This window comes from Cygnus olor, chromosome 3, assembly GCF_009769625.2.
Source record: "Cygnus olor isolate bCygOlo1 chromosome 3, bCygOlo1.pri.v2, whole genome shotgun sequence".
NCBI classification, from domain to species: domain Eukaryota; kingdom Metazoa; phylum Chordata; class Aves; order Anseriformes; family Anatidae; genus Cygnus; species Cygnus olor.
The window spans coordinates 89,983,201-90,005,409 of record NC_049171.1 but is presented as its reverse complement, the minus strand read 5'-3'; the positions used below and the strand labels follow the sequence as shown (position 1 = coordinate 90,005,409).

The window sequence follows — 22,209 nt, the reverse complement described above, 5'->3', positions numbered from 1 at the left end:
TCTTTTTTTCCAGCTAGGTAGGGTGTGGAGTAAGAGAACAGTGGCTTAATATGCTTGTGCCTGCAATGCTATCTTCACTGAGAATGCCCTTTGCAGGCTGAGAAAATTATTTCCCCTCTTCTCCATGCTGTCAGGGCTAGTAGTTTTGGATTAAAAAAGCTTGATGATTGCTCTCTGTTAAAAATGTTAGCTTTTTCATACTGTTCTCACACACACATTGCACTTGCAAGAACGTAAAACAAAATCTAGTGCCCAGATGTAAGTCTGTGCTCTGTTCCCTTTGAGACTCGATCTACCTGAGAACTTCCTGCCTGGTTTAATATGCATAATTGGTGGTGAGTTAAAATAACGATGCTACAGGGGGAGGAAAAAGCTGCCATCAGTGCTTGGGAGGAGAAGGGGAGGACAACTCCTTTATATTTAGGAGAATAGTTAGAAGGAAGGTCCCTTCTGCAAGGGCAGGATGGATTCTTAGGCCATTACCCTAATAAAGGTAGAGACCTGTAACAGTATTATCTCTTAAGATTTATTTCTGTTTGCGTTGCATAGAAACACAAATGCTTTTGAGAAACTCCACTCCTCAAATTCTTGAGAAGTCCAGAAGCCTGTATGCAATAGTGCACTAGCCCATAAGAAAGATGCTCTTGTTTAAACTCTCTCCATACTTACAGGTTATTCTGGGGCTGGGCAGTGTAAAATTTGAAAAGAACAGCTAACCTGATATAACTTAGGTGCAAGTAGGAATTAATTAGCTTATCTGACAAACTGTCTCTCAGAGATATCTTAGAATCACAGAATGGTTTGGGGTTGAAAGAACTATAAAGACCATCTAATACCAACCCTCTGCCATGGGCAGAGACACCTCCCACCAGACCAGGTTGCCCAAAGCCCTATCCAGCCTGGCCTTGAACACCTCCAGGGATGGGGCATCCACAGCTTCTCTGGGCAGCCTGTGCCAGTGCCTCACCACCCTCAGAGTAAAGAACTTCTTCCTAATATCTAATCTAAACCTCCCTTCTTTTACATTAAGGCCGTTCCCCCTTGTCCTATCACTACACCCCTTGACAAAGAGTCCCTCCCCAGCTTTCCTGTAGGCCCCCTTTAGGTGGTGGAAGGCTGCTCCACAGTCTCCCTGGAGCCTTCTCTTCTCCAGGCTGAACAATCACAACATCACAGAATCACCTAGGTTGGAAGAGACCTCCAAGATCATCTAGTCCAACCTCTGACCTAACACTAACAAGTCCTCCACTAAACCATATCACTAAGCTCTAAATCTAAATGTCTTTTAAAGACCTCCAGGGATGGTGACTCAACCACTTCCCTGGGCAGCCCATTCCAATGCCTAACAACCCTTTCAGTAAAGAAGTTCTTCCTAATATCCAACCTAAACCTCCCCTGGCACAACTTTAGTCCATTCCCCCTCATCCTGTCACCGGGCACGTGGGAGAATAGACCAACCCCCACCTCGCTACAGCCTTCTTTAAGGTACCTATAGAGAGCGATAAGGTCACCCCTGAGCCTCCTCTTCTCCAGGCTGAACAATCCCAGCTCCCTCAGCTTCTCCTCGTAAGACTTGTTCTCCAGACCCCTCACCAGCTTCGTCGCCTTTCTCTGGACTCTCTCGAGCACCTCGACGTCATCCTTCTTGCAGCAAGGGGCCCAAAATTGAGCACAGTACTCGACGTGTGGCCTCACCAGAGCCGAGTACAGGGGGACAATCACTTCCCTAGCCCTGCTGGCTGCACTGTTTCTTACGCAAGCCAGGATGCTGTCGGCCTTCTTGGCCACTTGAGCACACTGCTGTCTCATATTCAGCCGACTATCAACCAACACTCTCAGGTCCTTCTCTGCCAGGCAGCTTTCTAACCACTCATCTCCCACCCCAGCTCCCTTAGCCTGTCTGCATAGGAGAGGTGCTCCAGCCCCTTGATCATCCTGGTGGCCCTCCTTTGGACTTGTACTAATAGGTTCCTGCCCTTCTTATGCTGGGGTCCAGAGCTGAACGCAAGGATCCAGGTTGGGCCTTACAAGAGCAGAGCAGAGGGGGACAATCCCCTCCTTCACTCTGCTGGCCATGCTGCTTCTGATGCATCTTAATGTTTGCTGTTCAGCAATCCCTGTTTGCTTTGGGATATTTCTGTGTTCTTCCTCAGTTTTGAGCACCTAAATAAACCTCACATGTAGCTTCCTGAGAGTTACACTAAATAGCAACATTTTCTAGCATATCAGTATGTAGGGCTTAGATCGAAGTGCTTTCTAGTCTTCAAGCTTAGTCATTCATGTCCTTTGGAGGACGTACATGTGTTTTTTTTGTTTTTTAACAGCAGAGTAATGCAGTCACTTAGGCGAGAGTGTTTTCCTTCTGCTAAAGGCCATTTCTGCTTTGTTTTACTTTGTATGCCCATGTTTAGCACTGATCTTCCGGTGTTTTTACTGCACAGCCTGTTCTGCTTTCTGGCTGATCAGTAGATGTAAAGGAATCAGCAGCTGTAATCCACAGCTCTCCTCATAGCACAGGCTTTCGTTGGAATCTGTCTGGTTTCAAAGTCCAATGCATGACAACATAGCCCACTCCGTGCTGTCTCCAGCTAATAAAACCATTAAGTCTGCTAAAATAAATGAATTAGTGCTAGGCACACTGAAGTCTAGAAACAGGAGTTTCCCCAGTATTTCCAATAAAGAGTTGTGACAAAACAAACTAGTAAATCAAGAGGGCCCTCTGGGTGTGCTGTATTTTATATTAACAGATGCAAACAATGTTTAGTTTGCTGTCCTGTTATGTAACAGAATTATGCAAAGTGAAAACCAGGCATGTATTTACGTGCATTCTTTAAATGTTGGGCTTAGATGTAGGGACAGCTCTGTATAAAGTGGCATGTGCTGGAGGCTGTATTGGGTAAGAAGAGGTATGCTTAGATGGAAGTCCAAGTTGCTGACAGACCAAAGTTAAGCCTAATGGAGGGAAAGTAATAACTGTAAAGTGTCTTGGATCTGCAACTTGTATGTGTGTAGGGAATCACCATTGCATAAATAGCATGAAACACTGAGAAGCTGCTTCGGTAAACGAAGCATCAACAAGATGAGTTAAACTTTTTCTGCAGAGCAAGTTAAATCTTTTTTTAATAATCCTTTTGGTTAAAATGTGGTACCTACAGTGCATTTGACCTATATATGTAACTTTCTATTTTGTATGCTAAGATACTGGTAGATCATTTAAAATCACCTTTAGCCAATTTAAATAACTTTTATGATTCCCTTGTTTTAAAAACAAACAAACAAAAAAAAACACAGATATGTTGAAGCAAGTAAGAAAAAGAATCAAGGAGAACTTAGTTTTCGTTTCTCTGAAGACATTCTATTTACTGTGTCAGTAGGAGTGTGAAAATACCATCTCGTTCAGGCTTAAATTTTGGCATTGCTGGAAAGAAAACTCTCCCCTCAAGTATGTAAACCCATATTTTGCCAGGATTTTTTTTCTAAGCTGTAACTTTCAAAAGTGTGCCCTTTGATGGGAACAGTATTTTAAGATTAAACTGTTGATTAAAAAATGCAAAATATGTTTTTACTTGCAACAACACTTAATAAACCATATTTTAAAGCAGCGTATGACGGAAAGGAGAAAAATTGTGTCCCCTGCTATTTGTAGTTGTTCTACGTAGGAATGTAAACAGTGGGACTAACACTTGCTTTGCAGGGTTTGATTTTATTTTTGTTCTAGCTCAATTCATAGATAAGAGGGAAGGAATCTTGTATGCTAATATTGGTCTCTTTGGCTTTTCAGGTGCTGTTAATGTATGCTTTTGTTTAGGTTTATTATTTGCATCTGCCAACACCAAATGTGAGGGCTGTGTTTTTTATTCTTTTAGAAGTAAGCTGACGTTATTCCCTCAATGACTACTTCCCATTGCTTGACTAAATTTCAACTTTTGACTTGTGGTAGGTGGCTACTGCCCATAATCACATTATGCTATTAAAAGCTTCCTGTTTCAATGTTGTATCTTACACTCATTAAAATAGACTGTACAAGTGCTAGGATCTGCATGAGTCTGGAGAACCTGGCAACTTTTCATGGAGGACAGCTTGAAAGAAATGCCAAACACAATAGCTGAATTAACTGAGGATTCACTTACACGTGCTCAGTTCATCTGGAATCAGACTTGTGCAGTTAAGCAATGTCCTCTTTAACAAATGTGGAATTTTTCTTGTTTTATTCACCCCCATCATCCTTCTCTCATGCAGGTGCTGCTGACTCATATCCTGCACCTTTTGCCCCAGCCGCCTTCTAACTCTACTCTCTGCATAGGTCAGTAAAGGACAGTAAAACTTTGACAGGTTAGCAAGACACAAGGGTGTTGCCTGTTAGATCGAGACAATATGGTTCACTTGTCTTTTTTTTCTTTCTACAAAAAAGGTCGCAAACCATTCCCCACAGAAGTGAAGTAGGAAATCCAGGACTCAGCTAAAAGTCTTCTTTTCACATCTGGCATAGTTCTTGTCCTGACAAACATCAAATTCATATTGCAAATGCAGATAATGCTGAGAGGGAAATGAAAGGTCAACCATCCAAAGTCCTGCTAGTTAGCATAGTCCTGCGTGGACTGTAAAGTGGCTAAGGCAGTCTGAAAGGCTTGTTCTCTTGGCCCTTTGTGTTGGCCCTTGTCATATGCCAGTGTATTTCAGTCAGCTGGGAACTAGGAGTCCAAGTGAGCTATCAGGATAAGCCTGTCCTAAATTAGAGATGGGAGTGGGGAAAAAAAGGATTCCAGGAACTACAGGTCTGTGCTCTTCTGGTGACTTAGAGCTCTTTTGGAGGGGTAGACAGTTACAGCCATGGTTTCCTGCGAACTCCTGAGCTGGGTGGATTACGTACAGAATTTGCCAGATGCCACATGGTTGGCAGAAATGTGCCAGTCCAACCAAGGTGCTGCTGTTTTGTATTTTGGGCCATAGGGTTTGGTTCCCTTGAAGGTTTTCTTCATATGTCTCCCAGAAGTGATGAGCTTTGGTTTCTCTGTACACAGCAGTCCTCCTAAAGATGACACCGGAAGAGCTGCCATTTGAGCTACCTAGATCAAGTCATTTAACCTTACTTACATGTATTCTCTTGTCTTTCTGCAGCTCTGCCACGTTGTGTCTCTGGCTACCAAAGCAAGCATCGTGGCATAGCAAGGTTTTCGTAGCAGTAGTGCAGCTATCTTTGGAAGCAAAGGCTGGCTTGAAATATTGTAGTTTCAAGAATATATAGGTTAATGTGAAGGTTTTGGAGAATTCAAACAGAAAAATTTCATAAATCATTACATGTATATACCTCATATATCCAGGCATGAAAAGTGATTGGGGGAAAAAAGTTTCTCTGAGTCGTACTCATTGGTAAAACCATTAGTTGCATAGTTGGCTTCCCTTTCCCTTTCCTTACCCAAACCCCATGCTGCCAAGAGACTTTAGTGAGGAAAATATTTTCTCCGTGCACTATCCTCCATTCAGTCAGGACACATCAGGGAAGGGGAGGAGGAAGGCAGTTGCCTTGAATCTTTTTCCTTTTATTCCACCCCCCCACCCCCCCCACCCCCCCCCCCCGCAAGTACAACTCAAAACAACAGATTATGGTTTTTTTTGTTTGTTTGTTTGTTTTAATTCGTGGCATATTCCTAGTTTGACTGTGAATCTACTACTTTTGATCTAGCTGTATGGTACTTACAAATTCAGGCTGTGCCTGTGAAATTGCTTCTGCTGCTTTTAATATACAAACAGATGTCCAAGTGCAACATGCCAGCAGAGCAGGACATTTCTGGCTATGGTGACTGTGTTGCCTGCCTGCACAAGGAGTCTGATGAAGTTCTTCTGTCAGTCTAGGTCTGACCACACATGGGCGTTATTTTTTTTCTCTTGAAAAAGAATACTGATGTAGTGTACTTCTTTTCTCTATTTACACGTAATCCTAAGACAATATTATCTAGGTCAGCCAAACTGTGTAATGTAGATCTCGCCTTGGAGCATAGAAAAAAAAGAGACTTTTAAAAAAATATTGCAAAGATAAACATCAACGACTAAATATGTTTTGATTGCATTTAAAATCTGATTATTGTAAACAGCTGACTGCTACTGTAACTTTATAGCTCTAGCCAGATAAGCCAGGTAACTGCAAAAAATGTAGGCAATTTGTTGCCTAAGAAAGGTGTGAAGGTTGCATGATATGGATTGATTTATTTATTCATTTTTAAAGTCATTTAGGAAGTCCAAAGCTCGCTCTTGATTCTGTACGCCGTGAAAAATATCCATACAGCTTCTTGCACCACTTTATTTTTTCTCTGGTAGCTGGAGGTGATCTCTCAACACGTTTTACTCATAGACTGTGAATGTCACCTATACTTCTTTGTTGGTATTATGTAGCATTTAACTGGGCTTTCTGGAGGTTGCTGGATGATCTCTGTCCTAGTTCTGGTTTGTTTATTGGAGTTGTGCCTTTCCTCTGTACCGCATTGCACATTGCAGGTTCCTTTATGGAAGGCTGTTATTAAGGAGACTTCACCAGCACAGAAGTCCAAAAGCAGAGTTGATCAGGATTCTGTTTTGGGAGCCATGGCTAGACTTCTCTCATCTCAGGGTGGGCACTGGCATCTACATATAAGCAGATGTAGCTTTCATTCTGTGTGTGGATCTCCTTCCATTTTTGGCTAGCAGAAGAGATCACTCTTCTGCTAAAATGCCTTGTGTAAATCAAAGACAACACAGAAGTGCTGTGATTGCCAGTAGACTTGAATCCTGCTATGTCAGTCTTTTGCTGCTAAATTTGGTTTTAAAACTAAAAAACTGCTTAAAAAGGAACAGCAATATAGAGTTTCATCTGATTATTGTAAATCTAAACCCTATAAACCTGGACAATTTTATTATGCATGGCTAAATTGTCTGTATTATATATACCTGTGATTAAATGACTACTCCACAGTTTCCTGACTTCTTCAAATTGTGTAAGATTTGGATGTCGAGGTGAAAAATGAGATTGCTGCTGAAGCTTTATGCCTTGTAGGAAGATCAACTTGGTAGATTCGTAGTGCTCAGTGTTTATCTGTGCATTAAATGCTCACACCTAGATGAAGGAAGGTGATTTCACAGTCTTTCGGAAGTGGGGATAAAGCCCAGGAGACCTGAAAGGACGCATCAGTTGTTGCTTTAATGCTCTGCTTTGGACGCACCAGACAGTTGTGATTGCCCTTGTTGTAGGAAACACATGATAATACTTGTGAGTAGAATGAAAGCCAGCGGTTCTCACTTCGGGTTTAATGGTTCAATCACATCCCCTTTCTTATGGAGAAAAGGGGAATTGTTCATACCACTGAGAGAACTTTAAAGCTACCCTTAGGCTTATGTGTCGGATCTCTAGGGAATGCTTTGAATAACACAGAGGCTTCAGCCTCTTCAAAGGAGACCTGGCACTAAGCAGTATCTGGCTGTTCTTTTTGTACGTAATAGGGTGCCTGTGGGCAGGATCTCTTGCTCTAGTATATATAGCCTGATTATTTTTCTGTGTGTTTAGCTCATTTGGCCATAAGCACCCCAGAAGTTCTCTTTTTTCCTATTGCTTATTTTTATCAGATTCAGGCAATCCTTACTAAAGTGTCTAGGATTTCACTCCAAATATAAAATTATGCCTACCTGATATGCAAAACCTGTATCACAGCTTTACTGCAGTCTTTAACTTAATATAACGTCACTAACCACATGTGGATCCTCTCACACCTCAACCATTCTGTGATTCTTGCGCTGGTACGGAATTGCTTCTGTGCCAAAGACTGCAGGAATAACTGCTAGTACTTGGGGAAGTTGTTTTTTGCTGTAGCAAAGGTAGTCTTATGATCCATCTCTCTCCTGTCTTAACACAGAAAAGTCAAATGCATTCAAACTCATATTCAGATAATTCTGTGTGAACTACAGCTATAACAACTTGACTGAGTTTGAAATATGACTGGGTTTAGATCATGATGAATTAGTTCAAGAATCAGTACTGGTGTCTGAAAATGGTGTATGTACGCTGCCTTCTTTACAACCTCTTTCTTATTAGAGGTGAATATCTTTAACTAAAGGTACCACTCTAAAGAGATTTCAGATCAGAATTTACTTGCAAGTCATATTTTTGTAATGGAGTTGTACAACTGACTTTTAACAGGTTTCACATTTTACTCGGGACTTCTTACTGGATGGAAGCCACCTGCTAAACATGTTTCCTAGAAAGAAGAAAATATGTGTATTTCTTCACACATCAAATGGCAGAAGGTGATAGTCCTGTCCCATTTTCCTTTCTTCTGAAGTTTAAGAAGCTGAAGTAAAATGGCACGTTCCACATAGTTACAATAATGCTCCCTCCTAAGCATGCAGACAGACTCCAGTTTGCCAATTCCTTTAGTTTTATACCCTCGCATTACTTCTAGAGGGACTAAATGTCATTCTGTTGTGACTGATTTTACCTTGTAGTGCTACCGATCAAATTTCAAACTCACCATGCCTCCTGCTATTACAAAGCCAGAAGACCAAGATGAGTTGGCTGACTATTGCAAACTTTTAAGCCACCATAGAGACTTGCCCTAGCAAATGTTGAGAGGCCACTAGGAAGAAAAACAACTTGAAGAAATATATTAGTATGTGGCTTCCCAGTTTGGGGTGACCTTGCTGCTGTTCTGGGCTTGCCCCCAAGCAGAAAACGGCGTAGTAGAATAAACAGAGGTAGGAACGTATTCATATTTCTGTGGGTCAAGGCTGCTTCTTTCTGTTTTCTCTCTCTTCAAGTTGGTTTTGAGAACTTCTCAGTCATGTTGTTACTTGTACAGGGGGATGCAAATGGTATGTTCTCAAAGCATCTGAGATGCTCCTCTCCTTTGCCCGAGACACAGGAGATGTAACAAGTAGTTCTTGTGTGCTCTGGTAAATCTTGAGCAAAGTTGATCATCAGAGAGCCTGTAAAAATGTCACCAAACCCAGGAGATGCACAGAGCTGGAGTGAAGCAGTCCTGGGGTTTGTCTGTTGGGGATGTACCTGCAAATGTGCAAATTGTCTGCTTGATTATATTCAGATGACCTCCTGGTTTTTGCTTGTGTTAATGTAATCAGAAGATGCATTACTTTTATTTGCATCTTAAGAATCGCTCTGCAGTTGCAATGTCTGTTTACTCTCAGCAATAGCTCTAGGGACAAGCGATCTTATTTTCCTTTTTCACTTGCCAAAGTACAGAATTGGGGTGGTGGGGAGTGACGGAGGAGAGGAGGAGACTTGACTGATGTGAGGCAAAAGTCATTTGACAGAAAATAAGTTCTTCTTCACTTTTTCCATACTAAACCATCATGAGGTGGGGTCTAAAGAGACATGTAAATTCCGAGTTAGCAAACCATTTTCAGCTTTTGAATTTGGGCGTACTTGAAAATGTGTTTTCTAAATGACATCTCTCCGGGCATTGAGAGCACTTAAACAATCTGCTCTCTTCTTCCTCTCCCTCCTCACCCTCTGTTTTTGTATGTGAAGGCCTTTAAAAGTAAATTTTCCGTAGTTTAAGAAGTCCAATGCAGGCAACCCGGGACATTGTATATCCTAGCTTATGATAATAGAGGTGTCTATGACAGTGCCTAACATATTTACCAAGGGGAAAAAAAAAAAGGCAAACATATTTGCTGTTCAGTTGTACAGTGTCCACTTGTATTATTTGTTGAAGCCAAAATATTTAATCATTTCAGTATGGGCAAAAGTTTTGCTTCTTGGAAAGCAGCTACATTTTCCCTGCTGCACCAAAGCTATTAAAGCTTGTTTTGTGACCATCTCTGTTCCTGCAGCTGGGAGTAAAAGTAACTTGAAAAGGTTAGACTGAAGATTGCAGACAATCATATGCTAATAGCAGATAGCTATGCTAACAGGGACAAGAAGGAGGTGGCAGCTTTGGCTGGAGAGTAGCTGTGATTCCCAATGTTAAGTGTTTATATGGCTCAGAGACCTGCTATCTTGTCCAAAATGCCAGATGACTGGGTGTGAAGGGCAGCCGTGTGCTACCCATCCCAGCAGCTTCTTCCCCTTGGATCTGGGCCCCCTCTTCCCACCTCCAGACCTCAAACACTGGCAGACCTTGAAGTAAGTGTACATACTTAGTGGGGAACTGTGCTCATGAACTGAAGGTGGAGTAATGCAATGAGATAATGGCCCAGTGACAATGGAAACATACTTCAGTGCGTCTCGTATGAGATCAGTTGCTTTGTGAGAAAAAATAAAAATCCAAGTGAGTTTACAGCAGAAAATAACTGGAGAACTGGTGTTTGATATTACCATTTCGTGCAGTTTTGCTGGGCAGTGGAAGAAGTCAAGGCATCTTTTCAGGGATGATAGATCACACATTGTGTCTATTGGGTGCTTTGGATGTCTTTTGGGACTTTCAGGAGATTCATCTACAGAGCGTGGCAGAAATGAAGTTACTTTGGTCTCTGTTCAGCTGAACTTTGTGATCTGTTATAGCTGCCTCAAATATTTTTTTGGAAGGGGGTGGCTTACTTGTCTGCTGTCAAACTGCCCGTTTTAGGGCTATTTCTTAAGTGCTATTTTCTTTTGACAAATGACTGCCTTGGTGAGAACTCTCTCTGCATCCTTTTCTGGTGAGAGCCTGGAGGCTATGGAAAGACCGCATGCAGCTTTGCACATACCTTCAGTTTCCCAGCAGAAAGGTCTAGTTCTGTACCTTCATTCACTTTCAGTGCTTCTCCTTTTATCTTCCATAATAGCTTGTGTGTTGAAAGTGCATTTTTAATTAAATTGTTTGCATCTTGTATATGCTCAATATATTCACTTTGAGGGCATTTTTATTACAGAAGAAGGGTGGTGATATGTAAGTCTCAAGAATAATTAAAACTTGTGTTAACTTGTGTATGTTTTTAACAGTGATTGAACTTTGTGTTGAGTCTTTGCTAGGCCCAGGATCAGATCTTAATCAAGTAGGAAGGAAGGAAGGGGCAAATGAAGGAAGGAAGGGTTGGTTGTAGGCCCCTATGTAAGTTATTACCAGTTTAAGGTAAACCTCACCTGTCATTTTAAAAGAATGCGTATTTTATATATATATATATATATATATATATATATATATATATATATATATATAAAATATGTATATGAATATAAAACCTAATTTTAGATATTTAGCTCAAGCTAGTTTTTGTGTTCAAACTTATCAAGGGAGAGATATGGAAAGTTAGATAATATTCTGAATCATCTTTTGGTGGCACCTTCACCTCTGTATGTGAATGTAGCCTTAGAGTTTTGGTTAGACCACCTTGGTTTACAGTTGGGAAAAAAGCAGAGCAAGCTAATAAGGCTTTAATAGCAGCATTATGTGACAGAGGAAAGATTTATATAACTAGGGACTTTCAGGAGAGAATGTGGTAAACTGTACTTCTCTTTCACTTCAGGGAGCTAGAAATACACGTCCAAATCAGCAAGATGTCTAATGTTGATCTGAAGCTTTGACTTTGTGTGTTAAATCATCAGGTTCTTTTATTAGTGTATTTTCTACAGTCTAGTCTTGGAAAGCCAGGGGAGGCTGTGTTCAGAGTCCCTTCCTATGGGGGAAGATGGGGAATGAAAAAGGGACCAAATTCAAAATCAATTAGTCTTGTTACATTAATTTTTTTGGAAAAGTGTTAATTTGTCTTTCTTCACTGAAAATACAGTGTTACATTGGCTTGTAGATGGTCTGACTTTGCCAGGTACAGCAGGTGAATTAACATGAATTACACACTCTTTGCCAGGGATTCTGTGACGTCTTGTTCATACCTAAGTCAAGCTGGGACGTGTAACAGTGTTTTGAAATGGATAGTAGTTCTGATGATGTCCCAAACATTAAACCAAATTCAGGAACTACACTGAAGGTTAAATGCTAGTTCAGCCTGGAGGAGTGTGTTGAGCATCTGGAAGAGATCCCTTTGGGTTAAACTGGTAAATCAAGTAAGAGCTTATCTGATTAAAGCCCCTATTTAAATGTCAGAGCATCTGCAGTACTTCTTACTAGCTGAAGCAAATTTTTCATATTTCATAAAATTGTTAATTTACTAGGCTGGCCTTTGCAAAAAAAAAAAAAAAAAGCCAAAACAAAACAAAAACAACACACACACACACAAAAAAACTTATGTGGTCATTTTGCAAGTGTAAACAAAGGGAGAAAATCCCAGAGGGACAGACACATTTTTGTTTCAGGCTTCCAGGAGTTCCCAAGAATGACTGTAAACTGTTTCCTACAGGTTGTGTCGAATGCTGCTGGTCAGGGGGTTGCCATCACTGGGAACAACACTTTCAACAACTGGAACTGGCCTAATGCTGTGATCTTTGCTGCTACTGTAATCACTACAATCGGTAAGCATTTGCTACATCAACTGTCCTAACTGTAGTTTTCCTTATGATCCGCTGTGCTTGTACTCTTCCATTTCTGTGTCAGGCTAGTCACTGAATAAACTTGCTATGGCTGGAGTTGTGTAGAATACACAGGTTTGTAGAGGAAAAATATTTTTGGGCACTTTACTCATGGGTGTATATAAGAGTGTGTTGTTCTAATAAGTAAATGAGTCAAGGTGCTGATGGGGATAATTGGGGTCATTCCAGTTCTATTCATTCATTCATGCACTTAAATTAACAAATCATAAAGTCCCTAACCAAAAGCATTACCAGACATTTCATTAAACTAATATTTAAAGCACATGCATATAAGGTTTTTGTATAACTGTCCTGTTGCTCACATTCATCCTCTTCAGCTACTGAATTAGCAGTGTTCTTGGCTTACAGAACAATCTAGACTATTTTTAAACTCTTAAAGAAGACAAGGAACAAGAAGTGTGGTCTTCGAAATCTCGTTACTGATTTGTGCTTATAAAACCCTTTGCATTGACATACAGAGGGTACATTGCCATCTTTTAGGGAGTAATCTTTGCTACAAGGTATTGGTACACCCCGGCTACACCTACAACATAAACAGAAATGCAAAATAACCAGAGAAGGCTGGAGGTACATGTAAATGGAAGCCTTGCTGTTAGGTCGTATACAGCACTGTGTTTTTCATTATTTGAAACTCACAATACCCATCTTATAATCTGGTTTATGACACGAAGTCAGGAACCTAAATAAAAAAATCTGGCACAAGTTCAGGAAGGATTCTGATTTTGAGTTTGTAATGTCCTTTTGGGTTCTGTGACCAGCAAAGAATGAAATTCAATTGAAAATGCCTTGCAGTGTCACAACTCACCTTCCACTTAACTCTCAAACCCTTACCCTGGGAAGGTAACAGGTCACAAAGTAAATACGCATTAATGGATCTTTCATGGGAAAGCTAAATTCAGGGTGAATTTTGAGGTTTTATTTCATAAAATTGATTCAAACTCGAGCTTTTAACATTACTGCTCAAGGCTGGGAAATCTTATTAGAGGTTTTGAGATGAGTTTTATTTCATATTTATCTCATCTTGTCAAGGAAAAAGATGCACACTATCCAGGGAACACTTAAAATGTAGTACTCCTCTCAGCCTACAGTAATGGAATACACATTTTCTGAAGTAGCACTGGAAGGCATCCAGATTCAGAAGATCAGCTGGAGTAGGCTAATGTTCTCATAGACAGTGAAGTAAGGAGCATCTGATACAGCAGAAGGCCACACAATGTTGTTTTATGTATAGGTAGAATTGCCTTGAATTCTATACAACACAGACAGACTGTGCATATGCTTATCTCTTTTAGGTTACGGAAATGTTTCACCAAAGACACCCTCTGGACGTCTCTTTTGCATATTTTATGGGCTCTTTGGAGTTCCTCTCTGCTTGACATGGATCAGTGCTCTGGGGAAGTTCTTTGGAGGACGTGCAAAGAGGCTAGGCCAGTTTCTGACAAAAAGAGGAGTAAGCCTGGTAAGGTCCTCTGCTTGTTTATTCTCCTGCTGTGTATTTTTGATGCATAAAGTATAAGCTTAATTCATCTGCTGATTGTGGTAATAAACAAACACTTGTACAAATACGAATTTCCCAAATGGTTGTTGCATGAAAGTAACTGGGAGGTGGATTGGGTATGTTAATTCTGCTAGAAGTTTTAAGAAAATGAGGTCTTGCAGAAGCATTTGGTAATAAATATTGTAAGACATATATCTCCATACATGAGAAACCTATAGGATCAATATAGGTGAGGCTCTAGTTTCACAAACGTTCTCTACAAGCTCCTCTGGCATGGAAATGAGCTGTCCTGCTTTGTTCCTACCTGCTTGTGTGCTAACATAAGCACTTTACTTGGTGTTTTTTTGTGTTGGCCAAGTTTTGTCTCAGTTCTAACTGCACAGAGGTGGGAGCAAATGCAGGGACTGAGTATACGGAGGAGGGTGGGACTAGTTTGGGCCTTAGTTTCAGAAACAGCAACAACTGCCTTGGTTCAACACCCAAGAAGGTACAGAAAATGCTGGTGAAACGTGTGTGTATGCAGCTTTGTGAAGCAGGGTTTGTGCAGAGGTTAGATGAGTGCCAAAAGGTAGGAAGCATGAATAGGAGAGAAGCAACATAAACAGTCCTGACCCTCTATGCACAAATGAACTGTTGTAGAAAATAGTTGTGTTCACTTCAGTCAGTGACCTTCAGTTACAGCTGATAAACTGTTAGTACAAAACTCTGAAATGACTGATGCTGTCAAATGATGCTCTATGCCATGGAAGGAAAAGATAATTACTTTTTTTTCCCCTGACTTTTTTCTTCTTTCTTTGCAGAGGAAGGCACAAATTACATGCACAGCTATTTTCATCGTTTGGGGTGTCTTGGTCCATCTAGTTATTCCTCCTTTTGTCTTTATGGTGACTGAAGGATGGGACTACATTGAAGGCCTCTATTTCTCATTCATCACTATCACCACCATAGGATTTGGAGATTTTGTGGCTGGTAAGTAATTATATTTTATGTATTATTTTACTACATGCACAGTGTGTGGCAATTCTGTTTCTAAACTCTAATTCTAAAAACTATTTTCTAAGCTTTTTAAAAACATTTTTCTGAATATAAGATTCAATAAAATCTGAGTACTGCTCCAATGGACTGCGTCTGGCTTTTCCATCTTAGTTTAGATACCTAAGACCTTTACTGACTTAGTCTGGAGCCAAATTCTGGAGCTGGTCATTCTTTCAGCTGCCCCAGGTCCCTATTTCAGGCATGGAGCTTTCCTATCCACCATGACAGTTAAGCATTTTTAAAGGGGATCACCTAAGCATAGTGCATCAGCACTGTGTGATACTGTGCAGCTGTCTAGAACTAGTCAACAGGAAATGCTGAACATACTGGTGTCTATCTCAAATCCTGTCTTTCTCTAAAATCTGCTATGTTATTTGGGGCTTTGGAGATGGTCCTTGGGAAGTGGAATTCTGAGGCTGATCCTTTTCTCAAGCAAAGTACCTATACCTGTACTTTAAGGGATGGGGGAGTGCTTATATTTTTTCAAAAAGAAAAAAGTTACTTTTATAGCTTACAAGGAGCATGTGCTGCCATTTTATGTTGTAGCCCAGCGGTCAGACTGTATGGAATGGAGTGCTTCTCAGGGTAGTAACTTAAAATTTCTCATCTGTGAGTCCTCTTTCAATAATGTTCTTGTTTTTAATTCTTTGTAGGCGTAAATCCAGATGCAAACTATCATGCCCTTTACAGATACTTTGTGGAGTTATGGATCTATCTGGGACTAGCTTGGCTTTCACTTTTTGTCAACTGGAAGGTCAGTATGTTTGTGGAGGTTCATAAAGCAATCAAGAAACGGAGGAAAAAAAGAAAAGAGTCTTTTGACAACCATCCTAGGTCTAAAAAACCCCTTCAAATGGGTACCTCCAAGGATGTGAACATTTTCAGCTTCCTTTCAAAGAAGGAAGAGACCTACAATGATCTTATTAAACAAATTGGGAAGAAGGCCCTGAAGACAAACAATGACAAGATGATCAAAGTAGAAAATACCAAACAAAATATGCAGAATGCCAGTAAAGATGCTCAGGTGACTTACACAAAAACAGAGTCATTTGAGTATGAGGAGTCTTCCCTGGACATTCAAAATGGTCATGTACTCAGACACCTGCATGATAAACGTATTGGAGACAGCCCCCTAGAAGGAACCATGTTTGTAAACCAGCTAGACAGGATAAGTGAAGAAGAAGGTGAAGTATGGGATTCCAGAGACTATCGACCCTTAATATTTGAGAATGCCAATATAACGTTTGTAAATGAGGATGATGATGAAGAGGAAGATATCTCAGATGATGAGGAAACTTCAAAATCCTCCATGGATGATAATCTTGTAGAGGAACCTGAAACTGCAAAAAAACTGGTAAAATTCCCATCCTCTGATGAATCTACCTTTACCAACAACGAGCTAGAACTTTCTGTGCCTTATGAACAACTGATGAATGAGTATAATACAGTAAGCAATGTGAAGGCTGCAACGTGAAACATGCTGGACAGTGGTTTTCTGAAAATGGTCAGTGCATATTGAACAAATTAATGGAGCAAGGAGAAAAGCATGTTTTTGCAACTTCTCCTGTCTCTTTGAAAACAAAAGCAAGACCCAAACTAATGACCTCCAGTGTCCTTTTCCTATCCTAAGTTGGTTTCTGAGCCCATCAGCTTTGCTTATCTGAAGAGACTTGTAAAATAACAGTTGAATCAGGAGTCCTGCTCCGTCTTGGGATTTTATGGTTCTTGAACAAAGTAGACAAGAAAAGACTAGTTAATACACTGGACCTGCTCTGCATTTATGCATTTCATTGAGGAATTAGTTTTGGAGTTTAACTATACTGTTGCAAAGAGACTGGTTTGGGCATCAAATGTGTTCGGTTACTCCACTAGCCCTTTAACTCTGAAAACCTGGATTTGAATCCTGCTTTGATCAAAAATGAAAGCAAGGGTTGTTTTTGTTTTTGTTTTACTACCCATTGTTAAGTTTGTACCACAAAAAAAATGGTGCAACTACTAGTGGTTCTTAATGAGAAACTTTAGATGGAATACCAGGGGCACACAGATCTGAGCTGGGGTGCACTGGCAGACTGAGGAGAGGAGGAAGCTTCTAAAACATCTGTCTGGAATATGTCAGTGCTTGTCAAATCATAGTTGTAGTTTTGTGAACAAAATATTCAAATTAAAAATTCCAAGGAATGGATTGAGAAGGCAAAAATCCTCTGGGATGAAGCTCACCAATTGGGCTGCTAAACTGCACATCAGCCCCAGAACTGTTGAAGATTAAGGTGACTGCAAAACCTATTGATCAAAGCATGTACGAGCATAAGCAGGATGCAACAGACTTTTCTTAATGTTGAAAGTGTCCTTCCACTGTCCATTTCCTAGAGGAAATACTTGAATGAACCTTATACAGTATCTATGTACAGGTGAAGTTTTAGTGACACTGCTCTTCTGAGGGGAAAAAAAATCGCCTTTGGAGATGCAGATATTCTCTAAATGCCCTAATGCCTGTCAGAAGGGACCTGCAGCACTGCTGCTGACCTGTGCAGTGTGTTAGTCAGTATTGTTTGATGTTCCTCCCTGCCTTGGTACTTCAGACTAGACTTGAATGAGAGATGATTTTTGAAACAGTTGATTATACTTTGCTTATTTGTTTTGTTTTAAAGCCTGATCTATGTGCGTATACAATGGTTATTCTATCCCACTTTCAAGAAGGCTGAACAATGTCAAATCTTGTGCAAAGCTGAGATGTGATCAAGTGACTTAAGGCCATAAAGCACTTTTTGAAAGGGACTTTGGCTCTAAGCTCCTGAAAGTATTATATGTGGCTTGGAAATGGGCTTCTCATTGAGAAGGAAATATGTCTTTTTCATAACGTTTAAGCCCAAGTCATTTTGGCTGCAAAACAAATTATACCATGTTTTTTCCTTTTCTTTTTCCGTATCCTTGCATTAACCTGGAGAACTCTTTCAAATGAGGCTGTTGATTATGCATTGGCAAAAGGTACTGACTTCGGTTGTATCCAATCTACTTGGAACAGAAAATAGCCAAGACCTTTGAACCTTAACATCTCAAGTTCTGTTATTTTGTATAGTTTTGCTGTGTTTAAGTCATTCCACTATGTCCTCAAGTTTTCAAAGTTCAGTGAACAGTTAAATTGTTTCATTCTCATTTTCAGTGTAATGCTGGCCGACTTGCTAGCTCTGTAAAATGAGCTTATGGAATCCTACAGTGCTAATCTTGAATTACTGCATTTTTCTAATAACTACAAATATGGGCTGCAGCTTCAATTGCCGGCCTCTCCTTTGGAAACTGGCAGTCTGGTTGGATGTCCTGTTGACAAGAAGTATTGAAGTTGCCTGCTGTGAAATAAGAGAAATTGTCTGTATTGATTTCTTTTCAGCATCTTCCACGTATATGAGATTTTTCAAATAGAAAGTGAACTAGGGCCAAGCCTGTTATACTGACAAAAATGTGGAACCAACATCATTGGAATCAGTAGTTAGTATGTATTTGATAATAATTTGGGGAGATTCTAATTTGAAATCCAATTGCATTATGTTATTGCATCTGAAGGAAAAGAGGGAGATGTGCTATCAAAAAGATTCTGACTTACTTCTAAATGACTCCCCCACCGTACACACACCCACCCCTGCATTGTTTTAAAATGACTCCAAGCCCTTTTTCAACTATTTCTTTGTATCTGAAGGGTTGTGGTTGACAGCTGTACCTTGTAACCCTAAGAAATTTTAGGTAAGATGGCATACCTGATATACAAGGTGTTTGTGTAACAAGTCTAGCCTGCATTTTTTTAATTTAAAAATGTTCATATTAGGTTGAAAGAAAATGAAAAAGCACTCCATATAGCTTTTGTTGTCCTCCGACTTGTCTTCCTTTATTGATGCAAAGATCAAAAGTTTTAGCAACAGTTAAAAAGCTACAGGACAGTAAGGAGAGAAAATGCTTGCTGAAATCATATGAAATGGAAAAGCATAGTCAAAGTCTGATCTTCATTGCAAAATAATAAGTGAATAAATTTCTCTTTAAGACAGAAATAATACGACCCAGATATTTGGCTGGGCTTCTTTGATTGGGAGGGTTGTTGCACACTGGAACCCAGATTCTCCATTCTCCGTTGTGAAGTGCACTTGTATGCCAGAGCTGAGAATGGATGGGATCTGTTTCATATTATCATGTTAGATGCAGCTCTTTGGCCTTTCCCAATGTAGTCAGCATAGACTGTATGTATAATCAGCATCATGGAGTTTAAAGTAATAGTTTAAACTTATTAAAACAAAGTACGAAATTCCCACTTTTTTTGGGAAACATGATCACACCTTACAAAACTGTTCTCAAGACATCCCCACCATGTGCCTTAATGCAGTTCTAATACTGGGGGGGAAAAATAATCTTTACAGGGGCCAACATAATTGGTCTCATTAAGCCCTACTTGTTTTCAGTGTTCTGGAGGGATTTGGTTGGCACATGATTTTCATGCTGGCTCTCCAAAAAGTTGAACCATTTCCCAAGGGTTTTAATATTATGGTGCCATCTCAGAAGTACCGAAGTGCTAAGCAAGACAGTTTTTTGTCTGCCTGTCTTCCATGTCTTGAGAAAAGTGAGTTAGAGGGGTGTCCAGGCTGGATTTTGAGCTTTTCAGCCTCAAAAGTGCCTCCGATTAATTTCAGTGAATTCCCTAGTGCTATTTGGTAAGGTTTTGTAGATTTTTCAGTTATCTGGTCAACCTGGAAACATTTTCTTTGGATGCCGTGTAAGATCTAATTTGGCTAACTAGTGATGTTAGGAGCTCCCTTAACACTATGTAATTACGTTTTATAGGTGAGGCAGATCTCTTACTGGAAAGAGAGGAAAGGGGAGTCTTTTTTTTTTTTTTTTAATAATTTAAAAGCACATATAAGGAAAAGATGGAGTAGAAGTGAAAACTCTTCTTTCTACCTGTTGCCTATAAGTAGCTTGTATTTCCAGTCACATGATGTGAAGCATAGGTCTGCATTCACAATAGTAACTTACTAATTTTGCCAAGATGAGCCAATACTTTAAAAAACAGAAAAATAAATCTTGAAATGTGACAAAAATCTATTCCTATAAAGGCCCTTTTAAATGTTATAGACTAGGTTACCCCATCCTTCATGATGTGATTGTGACACTTCTTGCTCTTTTCTTGTGCTATTGAAGCCTGTTTTTACCAGAAGGGCATAGTTTTCAGATACATATCTCATGGCAGGCAATCTAACACATCTGATACACTGGTACGAAATCACTGAGGAAATACAAGAAGTGATGTGTTAAATTTTTCTGAACCTAATGATTTGTGAATCTGTTGCTGGCAATAGATGTCACAAAACATGCAGAAATAAAACCATAGAGACTGATAACAGATCCGTGGTGACACAGCTGTATATGTTGAGATATTTTTCTCCAGCTGAGCTTGGAGAGTACAAGTAGAGACAGACAAGCGTTGCTGATGAGGAGAGCAAAAAGCAATATACAAGTCTGTTGACCTAAACAGAAAACCAAGAGTTCTGTTGTAGACTTGTGATTTTTGTGCCTCGTTGGATTCATTCCACTTGTGATGGATTTACCTTTTAGAAAATTAGCTTGTCTTTCATAATTGCTTTTGAAGTTTGTACAGTTCTGACTCTATCACTCCATAATATGCCTGTCTGTCTATTCTTTGTTGCTGATTGTCACTGGAATCACACTGTATGTAAATATTTGCTAAGTCTTTGTAAAATGTAATTTATTTTAATATTTTGCAATAAAAATTTTACAATTTACCCTCTCAGTCGAGAAATTAAATTTCTTTTTACAGCTCCCTATAGTTGTAATGCATCTCACAGATGAGGCTGGTCCTGTTCCAAAGAGCTTGAAGGTGTAAGGAGCCGATAAAGCGAGTTGTTTTATGCAAGCAGATGCCACCACTTGTATGGAGTATTGGTGACCAGCAGCATCTAGTCTGCAGTTAAATACAGCGTAGCAAAATATTATACGGCAAGGATTTGGGACAGCTGTTGAAGGGGGTAGAAAAGTTTATTCTACAACAGTGTTTTTTCAAGGGGCTGTTTATTTTTAAAGAAGATGCAGTGAGACAGGAAGTGTTAGAATTGATCAGTACTATGATAAAATAAGAGATGTTTATAGCTAATGTCTGCATCTCCTGCCAGAGCTATTGAAATATCTGAGTGGCTGTTAATGAATTTTCACAAGACTTTTAGCAGCAGTGCTCATAGTCTGGAGGTCTAGCAGTATTTACAGTCTTTCAACTACAGTGGTTGCCTTAAAATGCCTTAGAAAATATAGCCGCCTGCCTTAATGGGTAGCAAAATGTGAGTCAGTGATACCCACGATAGAGGTGGAGACATCTGCAGAAACTGGGACAGCCTCAACCTGGGGGAGTGGAGACTGAACCTTGGCTTCTGTGCAACTGGGTGAAATCCCTGAGGTGTGAGCTAGGAAAACTGGGTGATGCATGAGGAACAGGAGGGAAAGGTGAAGGCTGACGTGCTTTGAGTAAGGGTAGCCAGTCTCCCTCCTTCCCCAGAAGAGTTCACAGAAGTGGTGGAGGAGGAAGAGGTACCTGGCTGGTGGCTGCTGCCTGCAACAGCCAAAGCGAGGGAGGTGGTGTCCCCTCATGGTGCTGAGGGTAGGACATAACTGAGTCTGGTAAGCACCTGATAACGTTTCTATCAGCTCCCAGCAGGCTGGAGTCCACAGACTATTGTATTGTTCACCGACTGCCCTCGGTATTTTGGTAGAGAGTAATTTCAAGGGGGTAGGGTAGCAAGAAGTAGGAAAACAGGATAAACCTGTATCTGTTATGCGCCTGTTCTTATGGTCCATGCCTGGCTGTGGGTTCCTCTGAACACAATAGCTTAATAGATATAATCGCAGACCAGCTGACACTTAGAAAAACTGAAATCTGAACACTTACTTATAATTTAGTCTTTATATGGTGCAACGTGATACCAGCAATCTGTAGCTGAAGGAAACGCAGAACTTGAACCTTTAGTTCTGGGAGATGAAGACAGTGGCACAGTGGGTAGAGAGCTTCTGTTTGGGGCCATTTTATACAGGAAAGTGCTACTTCAGTTTCTTCAGGGCAGCTTCCCGTAGCTGACTTAAATCCTGAAGACTCTGTAAAATCTCTTTTTCAGCACTTATGCAAGGATCTAGTGGGAGGCGGGGGAGGACTGTTGCTCTGCAGCTTGAGCAGGAAGAATTGTCT

At 40.3% G+C, this 22,209-nt stretch overlaps 1 protein-coding gene across 1 annotated transcript in view; it reads left to right on the top strand.

The window, feature by feature from the left end:
* Positions 1–20,761, top strand: part of KCNK5 (potassium two pore domain channel subfamily K member 5) — a 39,464-nt gene extending 18,703 nt beyond the window's left edge. The window contains exons 2-5 of the mRNA XM_040552316.1: positions 12,259–12,370; positions 13,741–13,907; positions 14,747–14,915; positions 15,635–20,761. Coding sequence (XP_040408250.1) covers positions 12,259–12,370; positions 13,741–13,907; positions 14,747–14,915; positions 15,635–16,455 — 1,269 coding nt within the window. The 3' untranslated portion in view covers positions 16,456–20,761. The remainder of the gene's footprint in view (positions 1–12,258; positions 12,371–13,740; positions 13,908–14,746; positions 14,916–15,634) is intronic.
* The last annotated feature ends 1,448 nt before the right edge of the window (positions 20,762–22,209 follow it).